General features: G+C 38.2%; 1 protein-coding gene across 7 annotated transcripts in view; it reads right to left on the minus strand.

Annotated features, from left to right (window-relative positions):
• Positions 1-26711, minus strand: part of LOC143266738 (cation channel sperm-associated auxiliary subunit beta-like) — a 167839-nt gene that overhangs the window by 93891 nt on the left and 47237 nt on the right. For all 7 annotated transcript variants that reach the window (XM_076551262.1, XM_076551264.1, XM_076551265.1 and 4 more), the window contains 8 exons: positions 24960-25055; positions 24472-24590; positions 23664-23696; positions 11807-11873; positions 11376-11422; positions 10558-10707; positions 9047-9205; positions 5424-5568 (listed from right to left, as the gene is read on the minus strand). In XM_076551262.1, coding sequence (XP_076407377.1) covers positions 5424-5568; positions 9047-9205; positions 10558-10707; positions 11376-11422; positions 11807-11873; positions 23664-23696; positions 24472-24590; positions 24960-25055 — 816 coding nt within the window. The remainder of the gene's footprint in view (positions 1-5423; positions 5569-9046; positions 9206-10557; positions 10708-11375; positions 11423-11806; positions 11874-23663; positions 23697-24471; positions 24591-24959; positions 25056-26711) is intronic.

Here is a 26711-nt window from a genome sequence, read left to right on the forward strand (position 1 = left end):
GCTCTCTTTCCCACAACCATTGCCCTCCATTACCTCACCCCCACCCCCAGTTTGCTCATGTAGATCTCATGTATTTCTCTGTTGTTGGGTGATCCCTGTGTCTTTCTTAGGGTCCTCTTTACTAGGTAGCCTCCCTGGAGTTGTGAGTTGCAGTCTGGTTATCCTTTGATTTACATCTAGTATCCACTTATGAGTGAGTACATACCATGTTTGTTTTTCTGAGTCTGGGTTACCTCACTCAGGATGATTTTTTCTAGTCCCATCCATTTGTCTGCAAACCTCATGATGTCATTGTTTTTTGGTGCTGAGTAGTACTCCATTTTGTATATGTACCACATCTTGTATGTTAGCATTTTTAATAAAAATTAATTAATAAAAAATGTCCATTTGGCCGGGCGGTGGTGGCGCACGCCTTTAATCCCAGTCTCTGCCACTCGGGAGGCAGAGCCAGGCGGATCTCTGTGAGTTTGAGGCCAGCCTGGGCTACCAAGTGAGTCCCAGGAAAGGCGCAAAACTACACAGAGAAACCCTGTCTCGAAAAAATCAAAAAAAAAATGTCCATTTGAAACCAAGCATATCCAACAATAAAAGGTAATCTTTCCTCAATATTTTGCATTAAAGGACCTTCATTAATGAATTCATTACAGAGGACCTTGACACCTCTTATGCCACAACCAACCTCTTCACATCTTATGGCAGGCACTAACTGGGTGAGTACACCTGATCTTTCCTTCCATTCACCCTCCCCAGCCCCCAGATCTACCCCCAAACTCTAGGCTTGAACTAGGATGTACATCCTGCAGAGCAGCCTTGCCCCTGAGTCTGAATTCATTCCATCTAAGCCATATCCAATCTGCAGCCTAAACCTGACCCACATATTCTGTATTCTGTAACAGTCTTTGACATCTAATATAGACACAGAACTAACAAAAGAAGTCCACATTCCTAGATCTTACTGCAAAAATACATACTATGAAAGATCTGGGCAGTATTTCCTTCTCCCAAATCCACCAGTTCCATACAAATGTTATCCAACAAAAAATACCTAGCCAAACCCCAGGACACAGAATTTAAAAGGACAATCATAAACGTCACCAAGAGTTCAAGGAGTTTAAAGAAGGCACACAACCTACTTGGTAAACTCATAGAGAAACTGTAAGAGAGTAAGTGCCAGAGTGATGCCAAGAAAACACAAACATTAAGGATTGTGGAAATGGTGAGGAAACCCAGAACTTGAGAACATAATTCAATAAAGAGAATCGGTGAAGAGGAGTCATGCTAAAATGATTATGGAATTGAAAAACCCAATAACACAACTAGAACATTGTAAAGCCTTGCAAGTAAAGTGAATCAAGCAGAAGAAAGACTATCAGGATCTGAAGATAAAATAGAGGATCTAGACCAAATAAGAAAAAATAGGAAGACATTTTTAAAACACAGGAAAATAATGTAGAGGAAGTGTGGAACACTATGAAAAGACCAAATCTTAGAATTCCAGATAAGGGAGAAGAATCCCAGCAATGGTACAGACCAAATTGTCTATAAGATCATAGAAAAAAACTTCCTCAAACTAAGAAAAGACACACACATACAAATACAAGGAGCACACAGAACACCAAATCAACAAAAGAGACCAGAAAAGAAAATCCACACAGCATATTATAGTTAAAACACTAAGTATACATAATAAAGGTAGTCTATTGAAACCTACAAGAGAGAGAGAGAAAAAGAAGTCATATATAAAAGAAAACTTACTAGGATAATAGCTAATTTCAGTTGTAACTTAAAAATCCAGAATAGCCTGGAACAATGTATTCCAAGTTCGAAAAGACCACAACTGCCAGCCTAGATAACTGTACCCAGTAAAACTAGCTGCCATAGTTGAAGGAGAAAGAAAATCTTTCCGTAATCCAAACAGCCTTAAAGAACTTATACCCAGTGGACCAATCCTAAACAAAATACAGGAAGCAGTACTTTCAGCTGAAGAGAGGAATAAGCACAGCCAGGAGACTTTACAAAGAAAATAAAAGAAGCTATAACTACTGAAACACAAAACACAAACAGTATCACTGCAAACAACACATAGATTTTTTTCAAGAATAATTTCAAATATTAACGGCTTAAATTCTTCAATCGAAAGATAGAGGCTGGTGGAATGGATCAAGAAACAAAATGCACCTATTTGTTGTCTACAAGAAACTCACTTTAGCATTAAGGATAGGTACCACCATAAAGTGAAATGGTGATAGAAAGTCAAATAAGACCAGGAATCAAATAAGTGCAGCCATACTAATATTTGACAAAATAGACTTGAAACTAAAACTAACCAGAAGAGATAAAGAGAGAAACTTCATTCTAATCAAGGGCACAATTAACTGAGAAGATACTATCCTCCTAAGCATAGGCATACCAAACTCAAATGCATACACCTTCATAAAAAGTATACTATTGGAATTAAAGATACAGATTAACATCAATCCATCCATAGTAGGTGATTTCAAAACCCATTTGTCCAACAGACAGGTCATTTGGATGTAAAATAAATGCAGAAACATCAGAATTAAATGGCATCATACATCAAATGGACTTAACAGATATCTACATCACATTCTGCCTAAACACTGAGGAATACACTTTCTACTCAGCAGTATTGTGAAAGCTTTTCTAAAATGACCACATCATAAAAAATCATATTATTATCTATTTACAAAAATTGTGTGTGTGTGTGTGTGTGTGTGTGTGTATGTGTATGCGTATGTCTGTACATACATATAATTTTTGAAATGAAATTTCTCACCTGGGCTGATAATGCTCCAAGAGCCACAGACTATCTAACAAAAACCCCAATACTAGGCATGAGAAACTCTCAATTTGTTGGTCTGGGAAGCCCCAAAATCTCCCAAGCATTATAGGCTATTGCTGTTGCCCTTGGTTGCTTCCCAGAGGTTGATGGTAAGTCCTATTGCTGAAGCCACCTTGCAGTTTGAACAGAGGATCCATGCTGGATCTGACTTGAAAGCATTTAGAAGGTATCATGCAAGCTTCCAAGGGAGGGAAGCAGCCATTAGTTCCACATAGCTATCAAACCTTTATAGCAATTGCAACAATTACCAGCATGACATGATAACCCTAAGGGTACAATAGTGGCATGTGGTTTGAAGGAAAATGGCCTCCAAAGGGAGTGGCATTATTAGGAGGTGTGACTTTGTTGGAGGAAGTGTGTCCCTGTGGGGGTGAGCTTTAGGTCTCCTATGTGTGGTGATATTTTATTTGTATGATAATAAATAAAGTTTGCCTGGAGATCAGAGGAAATAGCAAGCCATTTTATGTAAACATAGAAGTCAGGCAGTGGTAGCACATGCCCTTAATCTGATCACTTATCAGGCAGGGTCTCTGTGTATTCAAGGCCATACTAGAGGACAGAGCCAAGAGTGGTGACACATGCCTTTAATCACAGTATCAACCATAGAGACCTGGAGGTCTGTACAGACAGGCAGTGACAAGGAAGTAAGGTCGCTGGGCTAAGAGCCAATGAGAGGGCAGAACAGCAAAGCAATAAAGTCACAGGTAGATAGGAAGTAACTCACTTTGGAAGCTGTGGAGTGGTGAGGTAAATTTAGCTGGTGGCTATTCCTATTTCCCTAATCTCTAAGGCTTTCACCCCTATATTTGGCTCAATGTTTTTTTTTTTTATTTAATAAGACCACTTAGAAATTCGCTATACCTATGCTCAAGCTACTCCCAGTGAATCAGACCATTTCCTGTTGTCTGCAAGATGTAGGACTCTCAAGCAACATGTCTGCCTACATGCCACCATATCCCACCATGACGATAATGGACTGAACCTCTCTCTCATCTGTGAACTGCTACAATTAAATGTATTCCTTTATAAGATTTGCCTTGGTCATGGTGTCACTTCACAGCAATAGAAACACTAAGACACATATCTTGGTGGTAATCAACAGCTCTTTTACTATTCCTATCAATAAGAGGAAAGACACGACTGGTAGAAATCTAAGTAACTACTCTGGGTTTCTGAGATCATGGATCTTGGATGGGAATTTATAACCACCACTTTACTAAACCAGCATAATTCCTAATTGTATTCTAAATATTTATCATTAAATCCATAGTTAAATGTAGCTTTCAGCCCTTGTCAAAGAAATTTCTATTTTCAATGGACAGCCATTACAGGGAAGCAAACTAATCAAAAGGCAGAGAACAATGGCCATGTGGTTCTCAGCTACAACTGATATACTGACAATACAACTCTTGCACCATATGCTCAGGTAGTATTGTGGAAGAAAGACTGGAAGAGCCAGAAAAGGGAGTGAGGGTATCTTCTGTGTGTTATTTCTACCCACTAGAAATATCAGGTGAGATACACCTATGAAGTCCCAACAATATGACTCCCAAACAAAACTCGAACAAATTACCAACAGAGGAAGAACTACAGGCAAGTAAGGAATACTGAGAGAAGGAGAAATAGCCTTCCCCAAGAAAGAGTATCCTGATACATTTGTCCATATCAAGTGGTCAGTGGTAAATTTATATGTATATATGTATATGTATATATGTAGTATCACATTATATATTATTATATACAGTATATGGACTGAACAGATTGTGTGCCTGTGGGTATACATTTCACAACACTTAATGAATGATAGAATTTGAGAGAAAGAGGGGCAACATACATGATAGGGATTAGAGGGAAGAAAGGGAAGGGAAAATCATGTAATCATATTTTAATAAAAATCATTAACAAAATAGAAAAATAATTCACTACAAGAAGATTTCAAAAACTCAATGAGAGAATAAGAAAATGAAAATGCAGATCAGATGGATACAGAGATATGAGGACCATTCCCTTCATGATTCAGGTCCTGAGTCTGGTTGGCAGCATTCAACTGTATTGGAAGGGAACAGGCAACAGTAGGTTAGTTCAGTCACTACTAGCTGTTTTTTTCACTGTGCAATTAGCTGACAGCCTTGTTGCTTGATGAAGGACTGTGAGAAGATGGAGGCAAATAATCATTCGTATAGTGCCACCTCTTAAGTTTCTGTGACCTAAAATGATCTACTTTATCAGCAAGATCAAAGCAAACACCACCTTCTTTTACACTGTGTTTGTGAGTATTAAATGATATGTTGTCTATAACATGTGGAGCAAATATCTATCTCCATTATGGCATGTACAATTATTTGGTTTGGGAAAAGTACACAGCACTGAGAATACAGCATGCTAACCCAGGGTTCTTCTTTTATTATGGCTATTTATATGATTTGTCTCTGTAGATACAACAAATCCATTACCCACTATATTTGTGGCCTTATTATTATTTGGTTAATACAATATTTTTTTAAACATTTGTGACCCACATGTTGAGTGAATTTAGAACCCTAAATTGAAAAATCCTTACCTGCCTTTGTCATGTAAATCTTTCCATTTTTTGTAATCAAAGATATTTCTGAAGTATAAAAACTATGAGCAGTCTTCCTTACATAGTTACTTAGAAAGTCACACACTAATTCAAAAGTATTGCCACCATCCATTGAAAGCCATACCTAAAGGAATAAAGAGATAATACCTTGCTAACAACTGCCTCTAATTTTCAAATTTAGCTATTAGCCTAATTTTCCTACAAAAGAAAAACCATGCAGTACTATTTTCTTCATATCTCTATATCCATCACAAACTCAGTCACACATATACAGATGGGCATGTGTGTGTGTGTGTGTGTGTGTGTGTGTTACATGCATGGGAAAACTACAGGATGACGTTGAATGGATACCTCTATTTTGCTCTCTACCTTACTGAGGGAAAGTCTTTTACTGAACAGAAAGTTTATTGCTTTGGACGCATTGGCTGGACAGTGACCTCTCTGGATCTGTCTGTCTCTGCTCCCTAGTGCAGTTGTTTTATATATATATATATATATATATATATATATATATATATATATATATATATATATATATATATATATAGGCACAGTCATGCTTTTTACATGCCTTTTACATGGGTGTTGGGGATCTGAACTCAGGTCCTCATGCTTTCAGAGCAAGTGAAACCAGCTGAGCCAACTTCCGAGCCCCACATACTGCATTTTCTATTTGTATTTTTATGATACTTAGGAACTGTACTACCTCTGCACATGTTTATTAATATTTTCATTTCACTGAAATGCCTCTTCATGTCATTTCTCTTTTTAGCTATTAAGTTTTCCTGTTAAAAATATTTTGCATGAATTCTTTCATTATTGTTATTTTTTAATTTTCCCCTCCATTGTCAAGCCTATATCCTTGAATTCCTTAAATATTGTGGCATCTATATTGTGGTTTTTCATCTCTCCAAGCTGGGGATAGAGTTACAATTCTATAATCCTAGCATTTGGGAGGCTGAGGCAGGCAAGTTCAAGACTAGCTTTATCTGTATATTGCTGTCCAGGCTAGCCTGTACTAGAGTGTAATACTCTGTCTCAAAGAAAAACAAAATATAGGAACACAAGCCCAAGTGACTAGTAATACACCAGATCTTTTATTCCCAATATAAGTGTCATTCACAGTATAGCTTATGTTAACAGGGCTTTTTTTGTCAGCATTCTTAAAATCACATCAATATTAGCCATTACATATTTGTTTCCACAAAAGTTGTTCTGATTATTTGGACTCTTAATTCCTCAGTCCATAATGAGGGTTGGGACTCTGTCTCATCTCTTAGACTAGTTTTGTTGAACAGCATCTAAAGCCTTTTCAATTCACTTCCAGCTATTTATTGCCCATAGTCAAAATATATATATGAAAAATTTGAATCATAGAGTCTATTGGCAATATCCCTGATTTACATACATTCTAGCCATGAAATCTGACAGGTACATTAAACTCTTCCAAAAATAAGTTTTATACACACAGCCTAAGAATTCTAGAACAAAATACAATGAAGCAGTCACAAGGAAAAAAATGAGAGCAAAATTAGCTAAAGTTGGAATTCTACCTCAGTCAGGGTAATACAGAGAAATAAAAATGGACAGAGATTGAGATAAAGCAAGCTCAGGGGTGTTAGACATTTGCTTAAAGGATGTGTGAAGCAATCTAGACACAGTAGGATGTATGGGTAAAATGAAAATGGCCAGTGGAGAAATTAGAGGTTCTGAACTGTTAGTATAGGAACTAAAATAAGGGAGTTTCAAGAAGCCCTAATGCCAGGATGTCACCTTATACATCTGCAATTTTGTATACAGTAGAGACTGTAAGCCAAGAAATCATAAGCATTGTTAAAATGAAAATGGTTTCTATGCACATATACACTAGACTTGTAAGTTGGGAGACACAGATCCAGTAGAAATCAAGTATGTGTTATGTCAAGGTGACAGAGACTGAATGAATTAACAATGAGGTAAGGTGCTAAAAATCAACCTGAACAACTTCTGGTAGGCCTTGTCAGTTGCCCAAGTTGTTTTTCTTTGAGACAGAATCTCATACTGGAGCCCAAACTGGCCTTGGACTGACAGCAGTCCACCCACCTCAGCCTCCAGTCTGCTGGGATCGCAGGTGGGAGGCACTGTGTTTTGCTTCTCTGTTTTCAGTGAGTTTAGAATGGTACTGCTTGTCTTTCCGTATGTGTGATTCCTAGAGGGAGTTACTTATAAGAAATAGATGTCCTGAGATAGCCATCAAGTTAACAGCAATTCTAGATTAGACTGTCAATCTAGGGAGTCTTTAGCCACTTTCTATCAAAATAGAAATCACACTTTAAAGTTAATGATTGAGGAGCTTGTATCCTTCAAGTAAAACTGTAACCTGTCATGTGGATCTCACAATCTCACAGAGAAACTCTGTTCCCTTTCTTGACTAAACTGCAGCCATCATAATTTTCATTTCCAGGGGAGAAATCCCACTGTGCAAATGAACTGTGTGCATTCACTGGAAGTCACCACAGTGCTTTCTTGGTACTGAATTTCTTCATGTGTCATATTTTGTGCTCCTGACTTTGAACACGGCTGTTGACAGAGGTGTTTTGCCAAGCTTTACAAAGCTTTCAGGCTATCAAGACTGGAGGCCCAAGAATGGAGAACATCACCAGAAAGAGCTCAGATAGCAGTAGAGTCAGAAGAGAATGTATAGGCAAAGTCAGAGAGAGAGAAGGCAATGTCAAGTGCCAGAAATACCAGATAAAACATACTTTCAGTGGATTAATGGCAACATCTAGGTCCTAGAGTTGTAAATAGATTACACCTGACAATATTCAGAACCATGGTGCACCATGGCTCATTTTTATTATCCAGTGATTATCCAGTGAACAAATTGAAAGTTTACAACTGACTACAGACCACTAAGCTTAACCCAAACAAACAGTTGATAAACATGTATTGTATTCCTGTTGCAGGAATCTTAAAAGTTCTTATTAATAAAATCAAACCTGAGGCCAGTTATTGGGGTGAATACTGGAAGGTCAGAGAGACAGAACAAGCCACAGCTATCTCACCTTGCCAATTCCTCAGCTGGTCCTGTTTCCTCAGACTGGAAACTTCTGTGTCCTCATCCCAATGGCTCTCAGCTGAACTGCTGCTCAAAAGCTTGAAGCTTAACCAGGCCAAATGCTTAACCAGCCAAATGCTTAGCCAGCCAAATGCTTAACCAGCCAAATGCCTCTAGTTTCTTGTCCTGACGCCTTATATATCTTTCTGCTTTCTACCACCACTCTCTGGGATTAAAGGCGTGTGTCACCATGCTTGGCTGTTTCCAATGTGGCCTTGAACTCACAGAGATCCAGAGGGATTTCTATCTCTGGAATGCTAGGATTAAAGGTGTGAGTGCCACCATTTTCTAGCCTTTGTATCTAGTGGCTGTCTGTTCTCTGACCCCAGATAAATTTATTAGAGTACACAATATTTTGGGGAACACAATACCACCACATATTCCCATCTACTTCTCCCCTCCATATCAGCAGAGTCCTCCTGTTCCTTATGTACATAGTCACCCAGTCTAAAGAAGCTGGACTACTTACTCTAATTACAAAAGAATAAATTTTATGGCTTCATACCTGATTGCCATAAACATACAGAAAGTGGCTTCGGGGATGGAACACCATTCCAACTGGATGATAGAATGAGGAGGGAAATTGGAAATTTGGAAATTTTGGTTGAGAATTTGGTATCTCATTCTTGAGCACTGACACAGAGACAGAGATTCTTTTGGAATTCTAGATAAAACACAAGAAGTCATAAGACTTATTTTGTCATACTTTGTCCACGTTATAACTTCTAGACTTTCTCATGATTCAGTTTAAATTAAGATCGGGGCATACCCTCTATCATATCAAAGAAATGGAAAGATTAGCAATGACTGGTAACTCTACTCATTAACCCCACCTGTCCATTTTATAGATGCTGAGATATAGTATAGGAAACTAAGGAATTTGTTCAAAGTTGTATCATAAATGGCATTGAGAGGTTTGTAAGTCATTACTAAAATAACCAGATAAACTCCAGTGTCCATACTCATGCCTTGCATGATGCATGTGGGTACCTGGCAAAAATCCCAATTCCATTGGGTCATAGTCTTGGAAGGAATAAGACTGTGACACCCTGTAAATACCATCTTGGTATAAAGATAAAGTTAAGATGAAATCTTTCACTGATACCACAGCGGGGAAAGCTGTCTTAGCTCTTTTCTTGTTTGACTAAAAGCAGCAAATTCTTGGAAATGAAACTTCCATCCATTTTCACAGCAGATCTACTCTCAGAAAAAAAGAGAGCAAATAAGATCTATCTTAAATCCTTTTTCCAGGGAGTCTTAGGGCTCTGAGAGAGATAGTTACATGGACAAACACTACTATCTGCTCCTCTTCTGTTGTTCTCCTGAAAGCTTTCTACCATAAAAGTAACACTTTTTCCCCAGGAAAACATCAGTTTAATCTAAAGCATGTTCATCATAGGCAGGCATGGTGGCACATGCCTTTAATCCTAACACTCAGACTCAGGAGAAGGCTTATTACTGTGAGCTTGAGGATACCCAGTGCTGCATAGGGAGACCCTACCTTAAAAACAGTGCAGATGAAAAAGCAGCTTATTTTAATGTTACATGGCCTTTTGAGGGGTGATCTATATGTCACACTTAGAAATGAGTGAACAGCCACTTAAAGAACCCCTAAATTTTCTAACGATTCTGAGAATAATTCTCATTAATAGCCACATTTAAGGACTTATACAACAGAAAATATGTATCTGTGACATGGGTTCCCTTTTTTTATTGTTGTTCATCTAAACTAACCCTTTCAAGGAACTTTAGAATTGTGTGAAAAATATTCGTTGTATACTCCTCTGGAGATTGAGTGTAGAACAATCAGGAAGCAACTGGCATCATGACTTTAATTTTCACCACCTTGAATGACAAATAATTAAAAAAAAACTTCAGTGCCAAACTATTCTATAGAACTTAAGTGATTTTTTTCAGTTTCTATTCCTGAGATCATGACAAATTGGAAATGATGTCTGCTAAGACAATTTGCAGTGCTTGGTGATAGAGCAAACAGCTCTGAGCTGTAAGACTTACCTGATTATGGAAGAAATAAATTCCAGTTCTAGTTTCTTGGTCAATAAGAAATGTTATTACATATGGAAGTAATCTTGTACTTTTTGAAGTAGAAGGTAAGCAAGGCAACCAGTGAAGAAATGGTTCTTTACTATAAAAACAAGAACTGGACTATAAACAGAGAAAAGAAGAGTTAATATTGTTAACACAACTAGTTATTGTAGAAAATAAGCTAATGAATCATTAAGTTGTTCTGACAGGCCACATATAAATCAGTCACTCTCTTTCTCTCTCTCTCTCTCTCTCTCTCTCTCTCTCTCTCTCTCTCTCTCTCTCTCTCTCTTTCTCTCTCACATGCACATGTGCGTGTGCGCGCGCGCGCGCGCGCACACACACACACACACACACACACACGTATACAGAGACTTTTTAAGACATGTTCTTACTATGTGAACCTAGGCTGGCCTAGTTTGTAATCCAAGTTCATATTGAATTCATGATTCTCCTGCCTCCACCTACTGATTGCTAGAATTACAGCTGTGTGCCACCACACCTGGCTCACAAATCATAGTCTTAATTCTTTAATATCTATTCCTTTCTTCAGGGTGGATTCAATTTCAGAAAACACTTTAGAGAAACTTTCTTCTCTGGTATGGATCATTTGGCTAGACTCACTGGGTTTTAACAAAAGTAGGTATCTGCTATTAAGTCTACCAGGAGACACCACTGGGGGTGGTTAAGTTTTCCTGTGTGTTTAAGTACCATAGTTTAGATGAATTGTTATTCTTGAAATTATGCTTAACAATATGTCCTACCTTTGAAAGTGTTCTATGTCATACCTCACTTAGGGTCCTGTTTCTGTCGAAAGTGATAGTAACATAATCAACTGTAAGTACAAAGGTGAAGAAATTATGAATGACATCTACACGTACAGCCTTAGGAAGAGTTAGTGTTAGTAAAGCTGCCCATGAAAAACCAATGCCAGTAGTGCACCATCTATTAATGGATCATTTAGGCAGGAGTGTCACTCCCATTCGTTTTTAGAAAAGCTGTCAGTTTGTAGCCCAGGGTAGCCTCAAGTCTGCAGTGTCCTGTTTGTGCCTCCAGAGTGTTAAAGGAATAACAAGTATAAACCACTTCCAAGCTTGGCTTTATCATTTTAAGGTCACTAATTCATATATAATCATTATCACATTTTATTAAATTTTGAATTTAATGCATTTATGTAATCTATAGTGATAAAAGTCTGCTAACATGACATAAAATTTACCTTCAAAACTTTCTCTGTTTGCAAAACATTTTTCATTATACCACAGTTTTCCCTTGATATAGTCAACCTATAAAAATACATAAATGAAAACAGTAATTGGGACATATCTGAAGTTAGGATTTTAAACAGAAAGAAATTTATGATGGGCGAATGTCTTTCTTTAATGCTGTGATGATACATTGCTGTGATTGGTTGATAAATACAGCCATTTGGCTTATGGCATGGCAGCTTAAAGGCAGGCAGAAAATCCAAACAGGTAGAGAGGAAGGAGAAAGACAGAGCAGAGGATACCTTGCCATCCACTGCCATGAGAAGCAAGATGTAAAATTACTGGCAAGCTACAAGCCACATGACAGAGTATAGATTTATAAAAATGGGTTAATTTAAGATATAAGAACTAGATAACAAGAAGCCTGGCATGGCCATAGTTTCAAAATAATATTAGCCTGTGTGTGTTTATTTGGGTCCGAGTGGCTGTGGGACTGGAGAGTTAGGGAGACATTTGTCCTGGCTGCAGGCCAGGTGGGACACAGGAAAACTTTAGTTACAAATTTACTTTAAAAATTCCAAGGATTTGATAATCTGTGGCCGTGAGGCAAATTAAGATAGAAAAACTGTGCACATGTAAGAGGTTGCAGAATGGAGACAAGAAACTGGAATGCACATTGTCAACAGTCACTAAAGGAAATACAAAGGCATGATGATGTTCTTGGCTATGAATTATCTTTCTGACTCCCCCACAAGAAACTCCTTAAGCCTTTCACCACAAACTCTGCCTCAGTTGCCACCCAGCAGGGTAAACTCCTGCGGGAAGCCTCCCCCACCAAAACCCCACATCGAACCAACCCTGCAGCCTAGACACCCTGCCCTAATACCCATCTGCCTGTGAATCCTGGAATATTCTGACACATGGAAACCAAACCGCCAGCTCTCATTGGACCAAGAGGTGAGTGACTCTTCTCAAACCCAGAGAGTCCTGCCCCTAGGACCCAGGCCCTAGGACATAGTCAGCTCCCCAGGAATCCCTACCCAACTCTGCCCTAGTTGCTGGCCAGCAGGGTAAACTCCTGTGGGAAGACCACACCCCACAACCCCCCCATAGGACCCTGCAATCTAAAAGTTCCACACCCTGCTGAAATACCCAACAGCCTGTGACCCCAGTAACTTCCTGAGGTAGGGAAACCATACCACCAGGTAACATTAGAACCAGAGTAACTTCCTGAGACAGGGAATCCACCAGACCTCATTAGACCAAGAGTGGTTTCTGAGAGACAGAATCTGCCAGCTCTCATTGGACCAAGAGAGGCTTCCTGAGACACAGAATCTGTCATCTCTGAATGGACCAAGAGCCCCAATAAGACCAAGAATGGCTCCATGAGTCACAGTATCGACTAACTTGGGTTGAGTTATGAGCAGCTCCCCGAAACACAGAATCTGCCAGCTCCAATTAGACCAAGAGCTAAGTAAGATTGGACCCAGAGGTGCCCCTGAGACACAGACACACAATAACAGAGTGGACCAATAGCAACTTGTTCAGACACAAGCACCTCTTATACCTATTAAAGGAAGAGAGGGGTAGATGTCAATGCAAAAATACATGCAACATAAACAGTAATACAGCATCACCAGAATCTAGCCCTCCTCCAACAGCAAGACCTGAACATCACAATGTAGAAGAAGCAGAAGAAAGCAACCACAAAAATAGCGTCATGAAGATGGTAGAGGCCTTTCAAGAAAAAAATGAAAAATTCTCTTAAAGAAATTGAGGAAAATGCAAACAAAAAGTTAGAAGAAATCAATAAAGAAATTGAGGAAAAGGCAAACAAAAAATTGGAAGAAATCAATAAATCCCTTTAAAAAAGCCAAGAAAATCATGAAAAAGAAACTAATCATATGAGGAAAACAATTAAAGACCTGAAAAGTGAAACAGAAACAATGAAGAAGACACAAACAGAAGGAATGCTGGAAATAGAAAATCTGAGTAAATGAACAGGAAACACAGATGGCAAGCATAACCAACAGCATAGAAGAGATGAAAGAGAGAATTTCTGGTGTAGAGGATACAATACAGGAAACAGATTCAACAGTCAAAGAAAATACCCAAAGCCAAAAAAATAATAACACAAAATGTCCAGGAAATCTGGGACACTGTGAAAAGGCCAAACCTAAAAGTAATAGGATTAGAAGAAGGAAAAGAAGACTAACTCAAAGGCACAGAAAGTATATTCAAAAAAATGGCAGAGAAAACTTTCCCAACTTTTTCTGGTGGAAATACCTATGAAGATGGAAATACCTATGAAGATATAAGAAGCCTATAGAACACCAAACAGACTAGATCCCCCCAAAAAAGTCTCCTTGACACATAATAATTAAATAACTAAACATACAGGATAAAGAAATAATATTAAGAGCAGCAAAGGAAAAAGGCCATCTGACTTAAAAAGGCAGCCCCATCAGAATAACACCCAACTTCTCAATGGATACTGTGAAAGCCAGGAAGACCTGGACAGATATAATACAGGCACTAAGAGACCATGGATGCCAGCATAGACTAATACACTCAGCAAAACTTTCAGTCATCTTAGACAGAATGAACAAGACATTCCAAGACAGAACCAGATTTAAATAATACCTGTCCACAAATCCAGCCCTATAGAAAGCACTAGAATGAAAATTCCACCCTGAGGAATTCAGATACACCCATGAAAACACAGGCAATAGATAACCCCACAGCAGTAAATTCCAAAGAAAAGAAGCACACACACACACACACACACACACACCCCAAAAGATGCCAGGAAGTAACAATCACTGGTCATTAATATCCCTTAATATCAATGGAATTAATTCACCTATAAAAAGACACACGATAACAGAATGGATATGAAATCAGGTCCCATCCTTCTGCTGCACACAAGAAACACAACTCAAATTCAAAGATAGACACTACCTCAAGTAAAAGGCTTGGAAATGACTTTCCAATCAAATGGTATTAAGAAGCAAGCTGGTGTAGCTATCCTAATATCCAACAAAACAGACTTCAAAGTAAAATCAATCAAAAGAGGTTGAGAAGGACATTATATACTACTCATCACAGGAAAGATCCAACAAGATGAAATTTGAATTCTGAACATTTATGCCCCAAAGGCAGCCACATATGTAAAAGAAACATTACTAAAGCTTAAATCACACATAAAACTCCACACATTAATAGTGGGAGACTTCAATACCCTACTCTCGCCACTGGACAGATCTGCTAGATCGAAACATAACAGAGAAATAAGGAGCTTAATGTTATGACTCAAATGGACTTAATTGATATCTACAGAACATTCCAACCTTAAAAAAAAAGAATGTACCTTCTTCTCATCACCTCATGGAATCTTCTCTAAAATCAACCACATACTCGGTCACAATGCAAATCTCAACAGATAAAAAAAAATGGAATAACCTCCATTAGACAACCATGATTTAAAGTAAGATTTCAACAACAACAAAAATTACAGAAATCCTACAATCTCATAGATACTGAATAATGCTCAGCTGAATCACCAATAGGTCAAGGAAGAAATAAAGAAAGAAATTAAAGACTTCCTAGAGATCAATGAAAAAGAAAGTACTACATACCTGAACTTATAGGACACTATGAAAGCAGTGCTAAGAGGAAAAGTCATAACACTAAATGCCCACATAAAGAAGTTGGAGAAATCTCACACTAGTGACTTAACAGCACATCTGAAAGCTCTAGAAGAAGAAGAAGCAAAGTCACCCAGGTAGAATAAAGACCAGGAAATAATCAAATTGAGAGCTGAAATCATTAAAATAGAAATAAAGAGAACAATACAAAGAACTGATGAAACAAAGAGTTGGTTCTTTGAGAAAATCAACAAGATAGACAAGCCCTTATCCAGACTAGCCAAAAGGCAGAGAGAGCATCCAAATTAACAAAATCAGAAGTGAAAAGGGAGATATAACAAATGACATGGAGGAAATCCAGAGAATCACCAGGTCATACTTCAAACACCTGTACTCAAAAAAAAATTGGAAAATCTAAAAGAAATGAATAATTTTTCTGGATATCTACCACATACCTAAGTAAACTCAAGACCAGATAAACTATTTAAATAGACCAATAAGCCATAAGGAAATAGAATCAGTCATTAAAAGTCTCCCAACCAAAAAAAGCCCAGGACCAGATGGTTTCAAAACAGAATTCTACTAGATTTTCAAAGAATAGTTAATACCAAACTCTTCAAATTCTTCAACACAATAGAAACAGAAGGAACATTACCAAACTCCTTCTATGAGGCTACAGTTACTCTGATTCCCAAGCCAAACAAAGATGCAACAAAGAAAGAGAATTATAGACCAATCTTCCTCATGAACATTGATGCAAAAATACTCAATAAAATATTGGCAAACAAACTCCAAGAACACATAAAAAATTTATCCACCATGATCAAGTAGGCTTTATCCCAGAGATGAAAGTTTCATTCATCATACAAAAATCTGTCAATCTGTCACCATATAAACAAATTGAATATGCCAATATGTTCAAGACTACTTCCTACTTTCTCTTCTAGCAGGTTCAGAGTAGCTGGCTTTATGTTGAGGTTCTTGATCCACTTAGACTTAAGTTTTGTGCACGGTGACAGATATGGATCTATTTGCAGCCTTCTACATGCTGATATCCAATTATGCCAGCGCCATTTGTTGCAGATGCTTTCTTTTTTCCATTGTACACTTTTGGCTTCTTTTTCAAAAATTATATGTTCATAGGTGTGAGGATTAATGTCAGGGTCTTCAATTTGATTCCATTGGTCCACATGTCAGTTTTTATGACAGTACCAAGCTGTTTTTATTACTGTAGCTCTATAGTAGAGCTTGAAGTCAGGGATCGTGATGCCTCCAGAGGTTGTTTTGTTGTACAGGATTCTTTTGGCTATCCTGGGTTTTTTGTTTTTCCATATGAAGTTGAGTATTATTCTTTCCAGGTCTGTGAAGAATTGTGTTGGTATTTTGATGGGAATTGCATTGAATCTGATGATTGCTTTTGATAAAATTGCCATTTTTACTATGTTAGTCCGGCCTATCCATGAGCATGGGAGATCTTTCCATTTTCTGACATCTTCTTCAACTTCTTTTTTCAGGGACTTAAAGTTCTTGTCATATAGGTCCTTCACTTGCTTGGTTAGTGTTACCCCAAGGTATTTTATGTCTTTTGTGACTATTGTAAAGGGTGATGTATCTCTGATTTCCTTCTCAGCTTCTTTGTCAATTGTATATAGGAGGGCTACTGATTTTTTTGAGTTGATCTTGTATCCTGCTATGTTGCTGAAGGTGTTTATAAGCTGTATCAGTTCCTTGGTGGAATCTTTGGGGTCCCTCAAGTATAGTATCATGTCATCTGCAAATAGGAAAAGCTTGACTTCTTCCTTTCCAATTTGTATCCCCTTAATCTCCTTATGTTGTCTTATTGCTCTGGCTAGAACTTCAAGTACTATATTGAATAAGTATGGGGAGAGCAGACAGCCTTGCCTCGTTCCTGATTTTAGTGGAATTGCTTTGAGTTTCTCTCTATTTAATTTGATGTTGGCTGTTGGCTTGCTGTAAATTGCCTTTATTATGGTTAGGTATGTTCCCTGTATTCCTGATGTTTCCAAGACTTTTATTAAGAAGTGGTGTTGGATTTTGTCAAATGCCTTTTCTGCATCTAGTGAGATGATCATGTGGTTTTTTTCTTTGAGTTTGTTTACATGGTGTATTACATTGACGGACTTTCGTATGTTGAACCACCCTTGCATCCTTAGGATGAAGCCTACTTGATCATGGTGGATAATTGTTTTGATGTGTTCTTGGAGTTTGTTTGTCAGTATTTTATTGAGTATTTTTGCATCAATGTTCATGAGGGAGATCGGTCTGTAGTTCTCTTTCGTTGTTGTATCCTTGTTTGGTTTAGAAATCAAGGTAATTGCAGCCTCATAGAAGGAGTTTGGTAATGTTCCTTCTGTTTCTATTGTGTGAAACAATTTAGAGAGTATTGGTGTTAACTCTTCTTTGAAGATCTGGTAGAATTCTGCGCTGAAACCATCTGGTCCTGGTTTTTTTTTTTTTTTTTTTTTTTTTGGTTGGGAGACTTTTAATGACTGTTTCTATTTCCTTAGGGGTTATTGGACTATTTAAATAGTTTATCTGGTCTTGATTTAACTTAGATATGTGGTACCTATCCAGAAAATTATCCATTTTTTTTAGATTTTCCAGTTTTGTGGAGTAGAGGTTTTTGAAATATGACCTGATGATACTCTGGATTTCCTCAATGTCTGTTGTTATGTCCCCCTTTTCATTTCTGATTTTGTTGATTTGGATTCTTGCTCTGTGTCTTTTGGTTAATTTGGATAAGGGCTTGTCTATCTTGTTGATTTTCTCAAAGAACCAACTCTTTGTTTCATTAATTTTTTGTATTGTTCTCTTTGTTTCTATTTTATTGATTTCACTTCTCACTTTGATAATTTCCTGGCATCCATTCTTCCTTGGAGACTTTGGTTCTTCTTTTTCTAGAGCTTTCAGGTGTGCTGTCATGTCACTAGTGTGAAACTTCTCCAATTCTTTATGTGGGCATTTAGTGCTATGAATTTCCCTCTTAGCACTGCTTTCATCATGTTCCATAAGTTTGGGTATGTGGTGTCTTCATTTTCATTGATCTCTAGGAAGTCTTTAATTTCTTTCTTTCTTAACCCATTGGTGATTCAGTTGAGCATTATTCAGTTTCCATGAGATTGTAGGTTTTCTGTAGTTTTTGTTGTTGTTGAAATCTTACTTTAAATCATGGTTGTCTAATAGAACACAGGAGGTTATTCCAATTGTTTTGTATCTGTTGAGATTTGCTTTGTGGCCAAGAATGTTTTTGATTTTAGAAAAGGTTCCATGAGGTGCTGAGAAGAAGGTATATTCTTGTTTGTTAGGATGGAATGTTGTGTAGATATATATTAGGTCCATTTGAGTCATGACATCAGTTAAGTCCTTTATTTCTCTGTTAAGTTTCGATTTGGGAGATCTGTCCAGTGGTGAAAGTGGGGTGTTGAGGTCTCCCACTATTAATGTGTGGGGTTTTATATGTGGTTTAAGCTTTAGTAATGTTTCTTTTACATATGTGAGTACCCTTGTATTTGGGGCATAAATGTTCAGAATTGAAACTTCATCTTGGTGGATCTTTCCTGTGATGAGTATGTAATACCCTTCTTGATCTCTTTTGATTGATTTTAGTTTGAAGTCTATTTTGCTGGATATCAGGATGGCTACACCCACTTGTTTCTTAAGGCTGTTTGATTGGAAAGACTTTTCCCAGCCTTTTATTCTTAGGTAGTGTCTATCTTTGAATTTGAGATGTGTTTCTTGTATGCAGCAGAAAGATGGGTCCTACTTTTGTATCCATTGTGTAAGCCTATGTCTTTTTATAGGTGAATTAAATCCATTGATATTAAGGGATATTTATGACCAGTGATTGTTCATTCCTGTTATTTTTTGGTGGTAGTGTGTGTGTACTTCTCTTCTTTGGGGTTTACTGCTGTGGCTTTTTCTATTGCCTGTGTTTTTGAGGGTGTATCTGACTTCCTTAGGTTGGGATTTCCCTTCTAGTGCTTTCTGTAGGGCTGGGTTTGTGGATAAGTATTGTTTAAATTTGGCTTTGGCTTGGAATGTCTTGTTCACTCCATCTATGATGATTGAAAGTTTTGATTGGTATGTTAGTCTGGGCTGGCATCCATGGTCTCTTGGTGTCTGCATTACATCTGTCCAGGTCCTTCTGGCTTTCAAAGTCTCCATTGAGAAATCGGGTGTTATTCTGATGGGTTTGCCTTTATAAGTCACTTGGCCTTTTTCCTTTGCTGCTCTTAATATTCTTTCTTTATTCTGTACGTTCAGTTGTTTAATTATTATGTGGCTAGGGGACTTTTTTTGGGGGGGCGTCTAGCCTGTTTGGTGTTCTTTATGCTTCTTGTATCTTCATAGGCATTTCCTTCTTTAAGCTGGGAAAGTTTTCTTCTATGATCTTGTTGAATATATTTTCTGTGCCTTTGAGTTGGTATTCTTCTCCTTCTTCTATCCCTATTATTTGTAGGTTTGGTCTTTTCATGGTGTCCCAAATTTCTTGGACATTTTGGTTCATGACTTTGTTGGCTTTAGTGTTTTCTTTGACTGATGAATCTATTTCTTCTACCGCATCTTCAATGCCAGAGATCCTCTCTTCCATCTCTTGCATTCTGTTGGTTATACTTGCATTTGAATTTCCCGATCGTTTACTCAGATTTTCTATTTCCAGCATTCCCTCTGTTTATGTCTTTTTCATTTTTTCTATTTCCCTTTTCAGGTCTTGGACTGTTTCCTTCATTTGTTTCATTGCTTTTTCATGGTTTTCTTTCAGTGATTTATTGTTTTCTTCTAGGACTTTATTGTTTTCTTCTACTTTATTTGTCCTTTCCTCTAGTTTTTTTTATAGCATTCTTCCCAATTTTTATTTTGTCTTATCCTCTATATAAGCCTCTACCTTCTTCATGATGTTATTCATAATGCTGTTTTCTTCTGCTTCTTCCAATTTTTGATGTTCATGTCTACTGTTGGAGGAGGGCTAGGTTCTGGTGATGCTGTATTGCTCTTCATTTTGTTGTATGTACTTCTGCCTTGATATCTGCCCATCTCCTTGTAGTTCGTTCTTGGTCTTATCAGCGCACTTGGTTCAGACAGAGCTGACAGATTCAGTAAGTCTCTCTCTTGTCCAGATGGGAGCTCTCTTGTCCAAATGGGAAGTCCAGAGCAGGATGGGAGCTCTTGTCCAGACGGGACGTCCGGGGCAGGATGGGAGCTCTTGTCCAGACAGGAAATCCAGGGCAGAATGGGAGCTGGGGGCTGGTCTCTAAGTCTCAGGAAGTGGCCGGGGGTCTTGGGCGGATGGGTTTTGGGGCAGGGTGAGGAGATTGCAGTGTCTGCCAGGGGTCTTGGAGAAGGGGATCCTTCCTGGTAGGGCTAGAAGGGAACCTGCCCAGTGGCCAGAACCTGGGAACAAGTTGAGCAGATCTTCCCCGGAGTGGCTGGTGCCCAGGGATGGGGTCTAGGCTGAGCCTGGACACTCACTGCTGGTCCAGAAGAGAAGTCCGGGGCAGGATCGAGAAGTGTGTTTTACCAAATGCTTTAGAAATCTATCATATCAGTCAAGTTGACAATCAAAATCAATGATCACAAGAAACTTGTGTACCATTTCTCTCTAGTCTTCCAGTTTAGGAGAATTACTAGAATTTGAGCATATGTGCTTTTTCCCCTCAAGCTTGCCATTCATTCAATATTTTTAAAGACTGAATCTCATGCCACCTAGGTTGGTCTTTAACTTGCCATGAGGATGACCTTGTAATCTGAGTGCTGGGATCACAATTATGCATAATCATGCCTAATATATGAAGTGCTGGGAATGGAACCCAGAGCTTACTGTATATCAGCCACATATCCTACCAACTGATCTAGATCCCTAGACTCAGATCATTTTCAATTTCAGTGCAATTGTCTTCTATTATTTTGTTGCTCTTTGTTTTCTTTTCTTTCTGAAAATTCTATTTCTCTTCCAAAGTAAACTGCTAATCCATTTGTTCAACAGTGTTTACTGAGTGCTTACTTTAGCATGACTCTGTTGCCAAGTCAGTGGGTTCCTTCATCATCACAAGAATCAGACAGAGATGCAATTCACAGGAAGAAGGAAAAAAACACGTTGTCTTCTACTCGAACATAAAAGAACCAACACGCAGGGACAAAGAACTTCCAATCATATTCAAATCAGAAACAGGCAAGCAAAGGTTTTACGATGTTCTCAGGTGTGAGGGACCTGGTCTCCCTTCTGAGAACTGTATCACTCATCTTGTAGAACTTCTGGACCTCTTCTTGAAGGATCATCACTGCTCTGAAATTTCTAGCAACTTCCCCCAAATATGGAGATGTTTCTTCATCTTCACCTTCTATGGCACTAGTCTGAATCTACTCAACGGCTATGTTATCCGTCACTTTATTTTACTTTTAACTACAATTGTGGAATTTAGTCCCAGAATGTGTTTTTGTGCTACAAAAACTCCTAATGCATGTTGTTTGCCTTTCTTTTCTGTTCCTCCTTTCTTTTTCTCTCTTCTGCTTCTTCCTTTTTTGTTTGTTTTGAGACAGTGTTTCAGTCCTGACTGTCCTGGAACTCATCATGTAGATGAGACCAGGCTGGCTTTGAACTCACAGAGATCTTGCCTGCCTCTGCTTCCCAAGTACTGGGATTAAAGACATGTACCACCATGTCATGCTTCCTTTATTCTTTTAACATCTCAGAGTCAATAACAATGAGCATGGTAGTAACCCTGTTTTTATTTATTTTAATATCACAGAGTCAGTAACAATGAGCATAGTAGTTACTCTGTGTATGATCATGATTTTGCTAACTAAATTTTGTTGCTCTGCTTCACCACTACCATTCTCAAACATCCTTGATTTTAGTGACTGTGTTCTGCTGGAACCCCAGATGAGCTCAGACATAGTTTTGAAGGGAGAACTCAAGAGTGCTTTTCTGAATACATCAAACTCTGGCAATGCCTGAATATGAGAAGGCAGTGATCTCTACTCCTTTGAGTGGCTGTATCCACACATTGGAATTTCACCATGGAAAGCCTTCTTTCCCTGAAGGTGTCCTTCAGCCTGTCACATGAGGCTCCAAAAAAACTCAGCTCTCCTTTGTAGTAGTCTTCTCTCTTGTCTCTCAAAGTCATTCCCACCCAACCCATTGATAAGAAAAGCCATTTGATAGTTTCTGGAGTTCTGAGGGTGAGTTCTCTCTGCAGGATCCTCTACTTGCCTTTTCTTTGCTGCCCTGTGTTGCCACGAGCCATGATCTCATTATTGTAGTTCATATTCTACTGTTTAAACAGAGTGCCCTGAGTTTGGGAAAATAATTTCCACATTCTATTTTAGTAAAACCACAAGTCAATGTTTGTATACACTGAATACATTGGTATTGTTGATAATTGAACCCAGAGCCCGAGCATGCAAGACAAAGTCTCTACCATTTAGCTACATCACTAGCACACTAACATTTTTGATTGGCAGTTGGCTGAATCAGCATGCAAATTTGAGATAAGACATAAACTATTTCCATTTGTTCTTTTCATCGTTTATTTGTTTTCTCTACTGATTTCCCAGTTCTCTATTTCACTTTTCCTCCCACCAATACTTAGATATCACAGTTAGTTCTATTTGGTTCCTGAGAAATAAGTTTGGTTTCTTTCTTGTAGTGACTGTGCACAACACAGGACAGAATGGAAGGGGACATCCCAAGGCCTGAGAATGAATATTTTTAATTTTCCTTGCAGTTTCAAAACTGACAATGCATGCTTATGTTTTGAGAATGGCCTCATATGGCAGACTGATTTTGTAACAGAGAAGCAAACTAATAGAGGAAAGAGTGCCCCCAAAAGACAGAAATAGAGTTGTGGTTAGATCCCATGGCAGTTTTTGTCCAAAATGGCAGGGCTCCTTTTTCTGGGTAGAGTCAGGGCAGGTGGATTGGGAAGTAAAACTTTTGCCAGATTCAGGCCTCACCCCTCTCCTTCTGGTCATCTTTGTGTAGAGCATGGCCTGAGCAATCTCCACAAGCCAAGAGAGAACCCATTAGAGTAAAGATGCCCGCTGAGATGACCAGGGTCTGATAGTTATGGAAGTATGTTTTTAGTATAAACTGAAAACAATTTTATGGTAGCAAGAAATATCTAGATTGTGAATTATTGCTTCGAAAGTTACCAAGTGAATGTGTATCTTCTAAACCATATTAGGAAATCAAAAGTCTTACCCTTTCAAAACCACAAAAGTCTGCTCTTGAAAGCTGGAGGAAGAAGAGGAGGAAAGAGGAAGAAAAAAAAGAAAGTTAAAAATTTAGTTGCGTTTCAAAAGGTGTAACTGTAAGGAGTCTGTCCTTAATTATGTCATCAGCCTGTGATGGCGTCCCAGCCTAAAAAGCAGGTGGGCCCTCTGTGTGTTCTCTCTTTCCTTTCAGCTCCTTCAGTCTGTCCTCTCTCTCCCTGTCTCTCCCTCTCTCTCCCCTTGCCAATAAAGCTCTAAAAAAGTAACCATGGCTGTGATTCTTCCAATCAGCACTGTCCTCTGCCAGTATGGCTGCCTCTGGCAGCAGCCAGCCAGGAGCAGTGCACCATTTAGCCAACAGTAACAAACCTTTTTATTTAAGGCTGCACCACACACTCACACAAAAACACCCCTTGCTTTCTTTTGTATTCCAGCAGGTATATGGCCAAATGTTAATGTAGCTTCTCATCCAGTCTCTTGATGGAACTTCATTGTATTCTTCTCTCTGTCCTACAGTTATGTTATCTTTTTTTCTTCCTATTCTTCCACAGATAGATGATGTCTTTCCCATTGTACATGTTTAAAATTTACTGTAAATGTACGCAATAAGACTAATGCCAATTTCAACTTATACTTCAAATACTATGAAGCAAAGGAAAAGGTTGTGGTATCATGCTATGCATCTTTTTAGTTTTTAGTTCTAAGATATACTATTCACAACTAAATTGAACACTATTTCTTTTTATACCACAGAAGATATTAAGAATTATCAATGAATTACAAAGAAATTTTCATACCTGTATGTGTGAAGTTTCTGGATAACGAAGATCACTACTTACATAAAGACCCAAAGAGGTGAGGATGACTAAAAAATGATTTGTTAAAACCATATCTATTATTGTAAGCCCTTGGTGTTCTGAAGAAAGAAATCAAATCATACCATAGGTTAGAAACAGAGAGATCTTTAGAACATTTCAGAAATACTGAATGAGTTTCAAAATAAATAAAATGATGAAGATAACCTTGATATCCTCCCTATGCTAATTTCCTGCAGGGTTCCACCCTCCTGAATGCTTAAGGGAAGTTCCTTGTCTGTGTATCTGCATGGTCGTTAACAGCTTAGATGCAAGATTGTAAGCAGCGATCTTCTGCCCTCTGGGGTTCTCCCATTGTGCTGTAAGCCTGTATTTAAGACCTCCTCCCTCCAATAAACTGCATTCTGTATTAAATAAATAAATAAAAGAAAATAAAAAAATTAAAAAAAAAAGACAGCCAGAAAAGTTACCATCTTTAAGTTGTGAATAGATGATATCTGTCAGGTCATACCATATGGTTTCATTATATTTCCTAAATCCAGAAATGGTTTTGCCTATGTAAACACCTACCATGAAAGAAAAAAAATATAGTCAGGCAACTTTACAGACCTCAATTCTGTGAACACAACCTACTCCATCTTCTAACCCAGGTTCCTCCATGCTGAATTAGTCAAGGTTCTCTAGAACTGATAGAATGAATCTATTATCTATCTATCTATCTATCTATCTATCTATCTATCTATCTATCTATCTATCTAACTAACTAACTAACTAACTATCTATTGAACATATATTTAGCCATCAAAAATCCATGTTTCCAAATGAAAATAATGTATAGTTATAAATACATACATATTATATTAGGGGGATTTATTAGAATGGTATATGGCTGTAGTCTGGTTAGTCTAACAATGACTGTCTACCAATGAAAAGTCCAGAAATGCAGTAGTTGTTCAGTCCACCAGGCTGGATGTCCCAGCTGGTCTTGAGTATATGCCAGAATCCTGAAGAAGTAGGCTATAATGCCAGGGAAGGAATGCACTTGCTACAATTGTGATGGCAAGCAGGTGAGGAACAAAAGTTTCCTTCTTTCATGTCCTTTATATAGGATGCCATCAGAAGTTGTGGCTCTCAATAAAGGTGAGTCTACTACTTCAAATGATTTAATTAAGAATAATCCTTCACAGGTATACCCGGTACTTTGGGTTTTAATTTTAGATGTAATGAGGCTGACAACCAAGAATAGCCATCATGAGTCTACCCTCTGTCAACTTCACAAACAATCATATCTCCTATGTCATGCTTAATTTTGAAATAAAACCAATAACCAGGTCATAATTATGCCTCACATAATATAACTTTTCTACCCACAACCACAAACACATTGTATATTTAACCAGGTCATAATTAGTCCTAACATACTGTAATAATGCCTCACACAACTGCAAACACATTCTAAATATTAGGATAGGTGGTAATGGCTCTTGAGGGACATTCAAACAAGGAATGAAAATCCAGTGGCCCACTAAACTTTGAGCTTCATTCTTGGTGTTTCAAAGGTATAATAACTTATCCTTCACTTTAGATGTAATATTTCTGTGTGGTTCACACCACTACACTTCTAAAAATTTCACTGAGGTAGAAGGCCCTTGAATGTGCAGCAGCAGTGCATTTCTGGATGGTGCCTGCATAATGTGCAGAATCATTGGTAAACCAGGCCCTAGTCTTCCCTTCCTTTTTCTGCTGATCACAGGGCACACCCCATAAAGCTGTAGGAGCAGCCGGGCGGTGGTGGCGCACACCTTTAATCCCAGCACTGGGGAGGCAGAGGCAGGGGATCTCTGTGAGTTTGAGGCCAGCCTGGTCTCCAAAGCGAGTTCCAGGAAAGGCGCAAAGCTACACAGAGAAACCCTGCCTCGAAAAAATAAAACAAAACAAAACAAAACAAAAACAACAACAACAACAACAAAAGCTGTAGGAGCATACTTAGGAGCAAGTAGCATGTGATGAAAGTAGAAACCACAGGAATTTCGGAAACGTCTTCATGTAACTTGCTTGTGCATTCACAACCTACTCAGGCTTGCTTATATATATTCCACTTCCATTTGCTAATAGATTGACCTGTGCATATCTTACTTTATGGCTTGTTGGATCACTCAGATCATAACGAGCAGCTCAGTTTGCATGGTAATTTGGTGGCCTATTGTCAAATGTTCAGTTTC

Source organism: Peromyscus maniculatus, chromosome 14 (genome assembly GCF_049852395.1).
Source record: "Peromyscus maniculatus bairdii isolate BWxNUB_F1_BW_parent chromosome 14, HU_Pman_BW_mat_3.1, whole genome shotgun sequence".
NCBI lineage: Eukaryota > Metazoa > Chordata > Mammalia > Rodentia > Cricetidae > Peromyscus > Peromyscus maniculatus.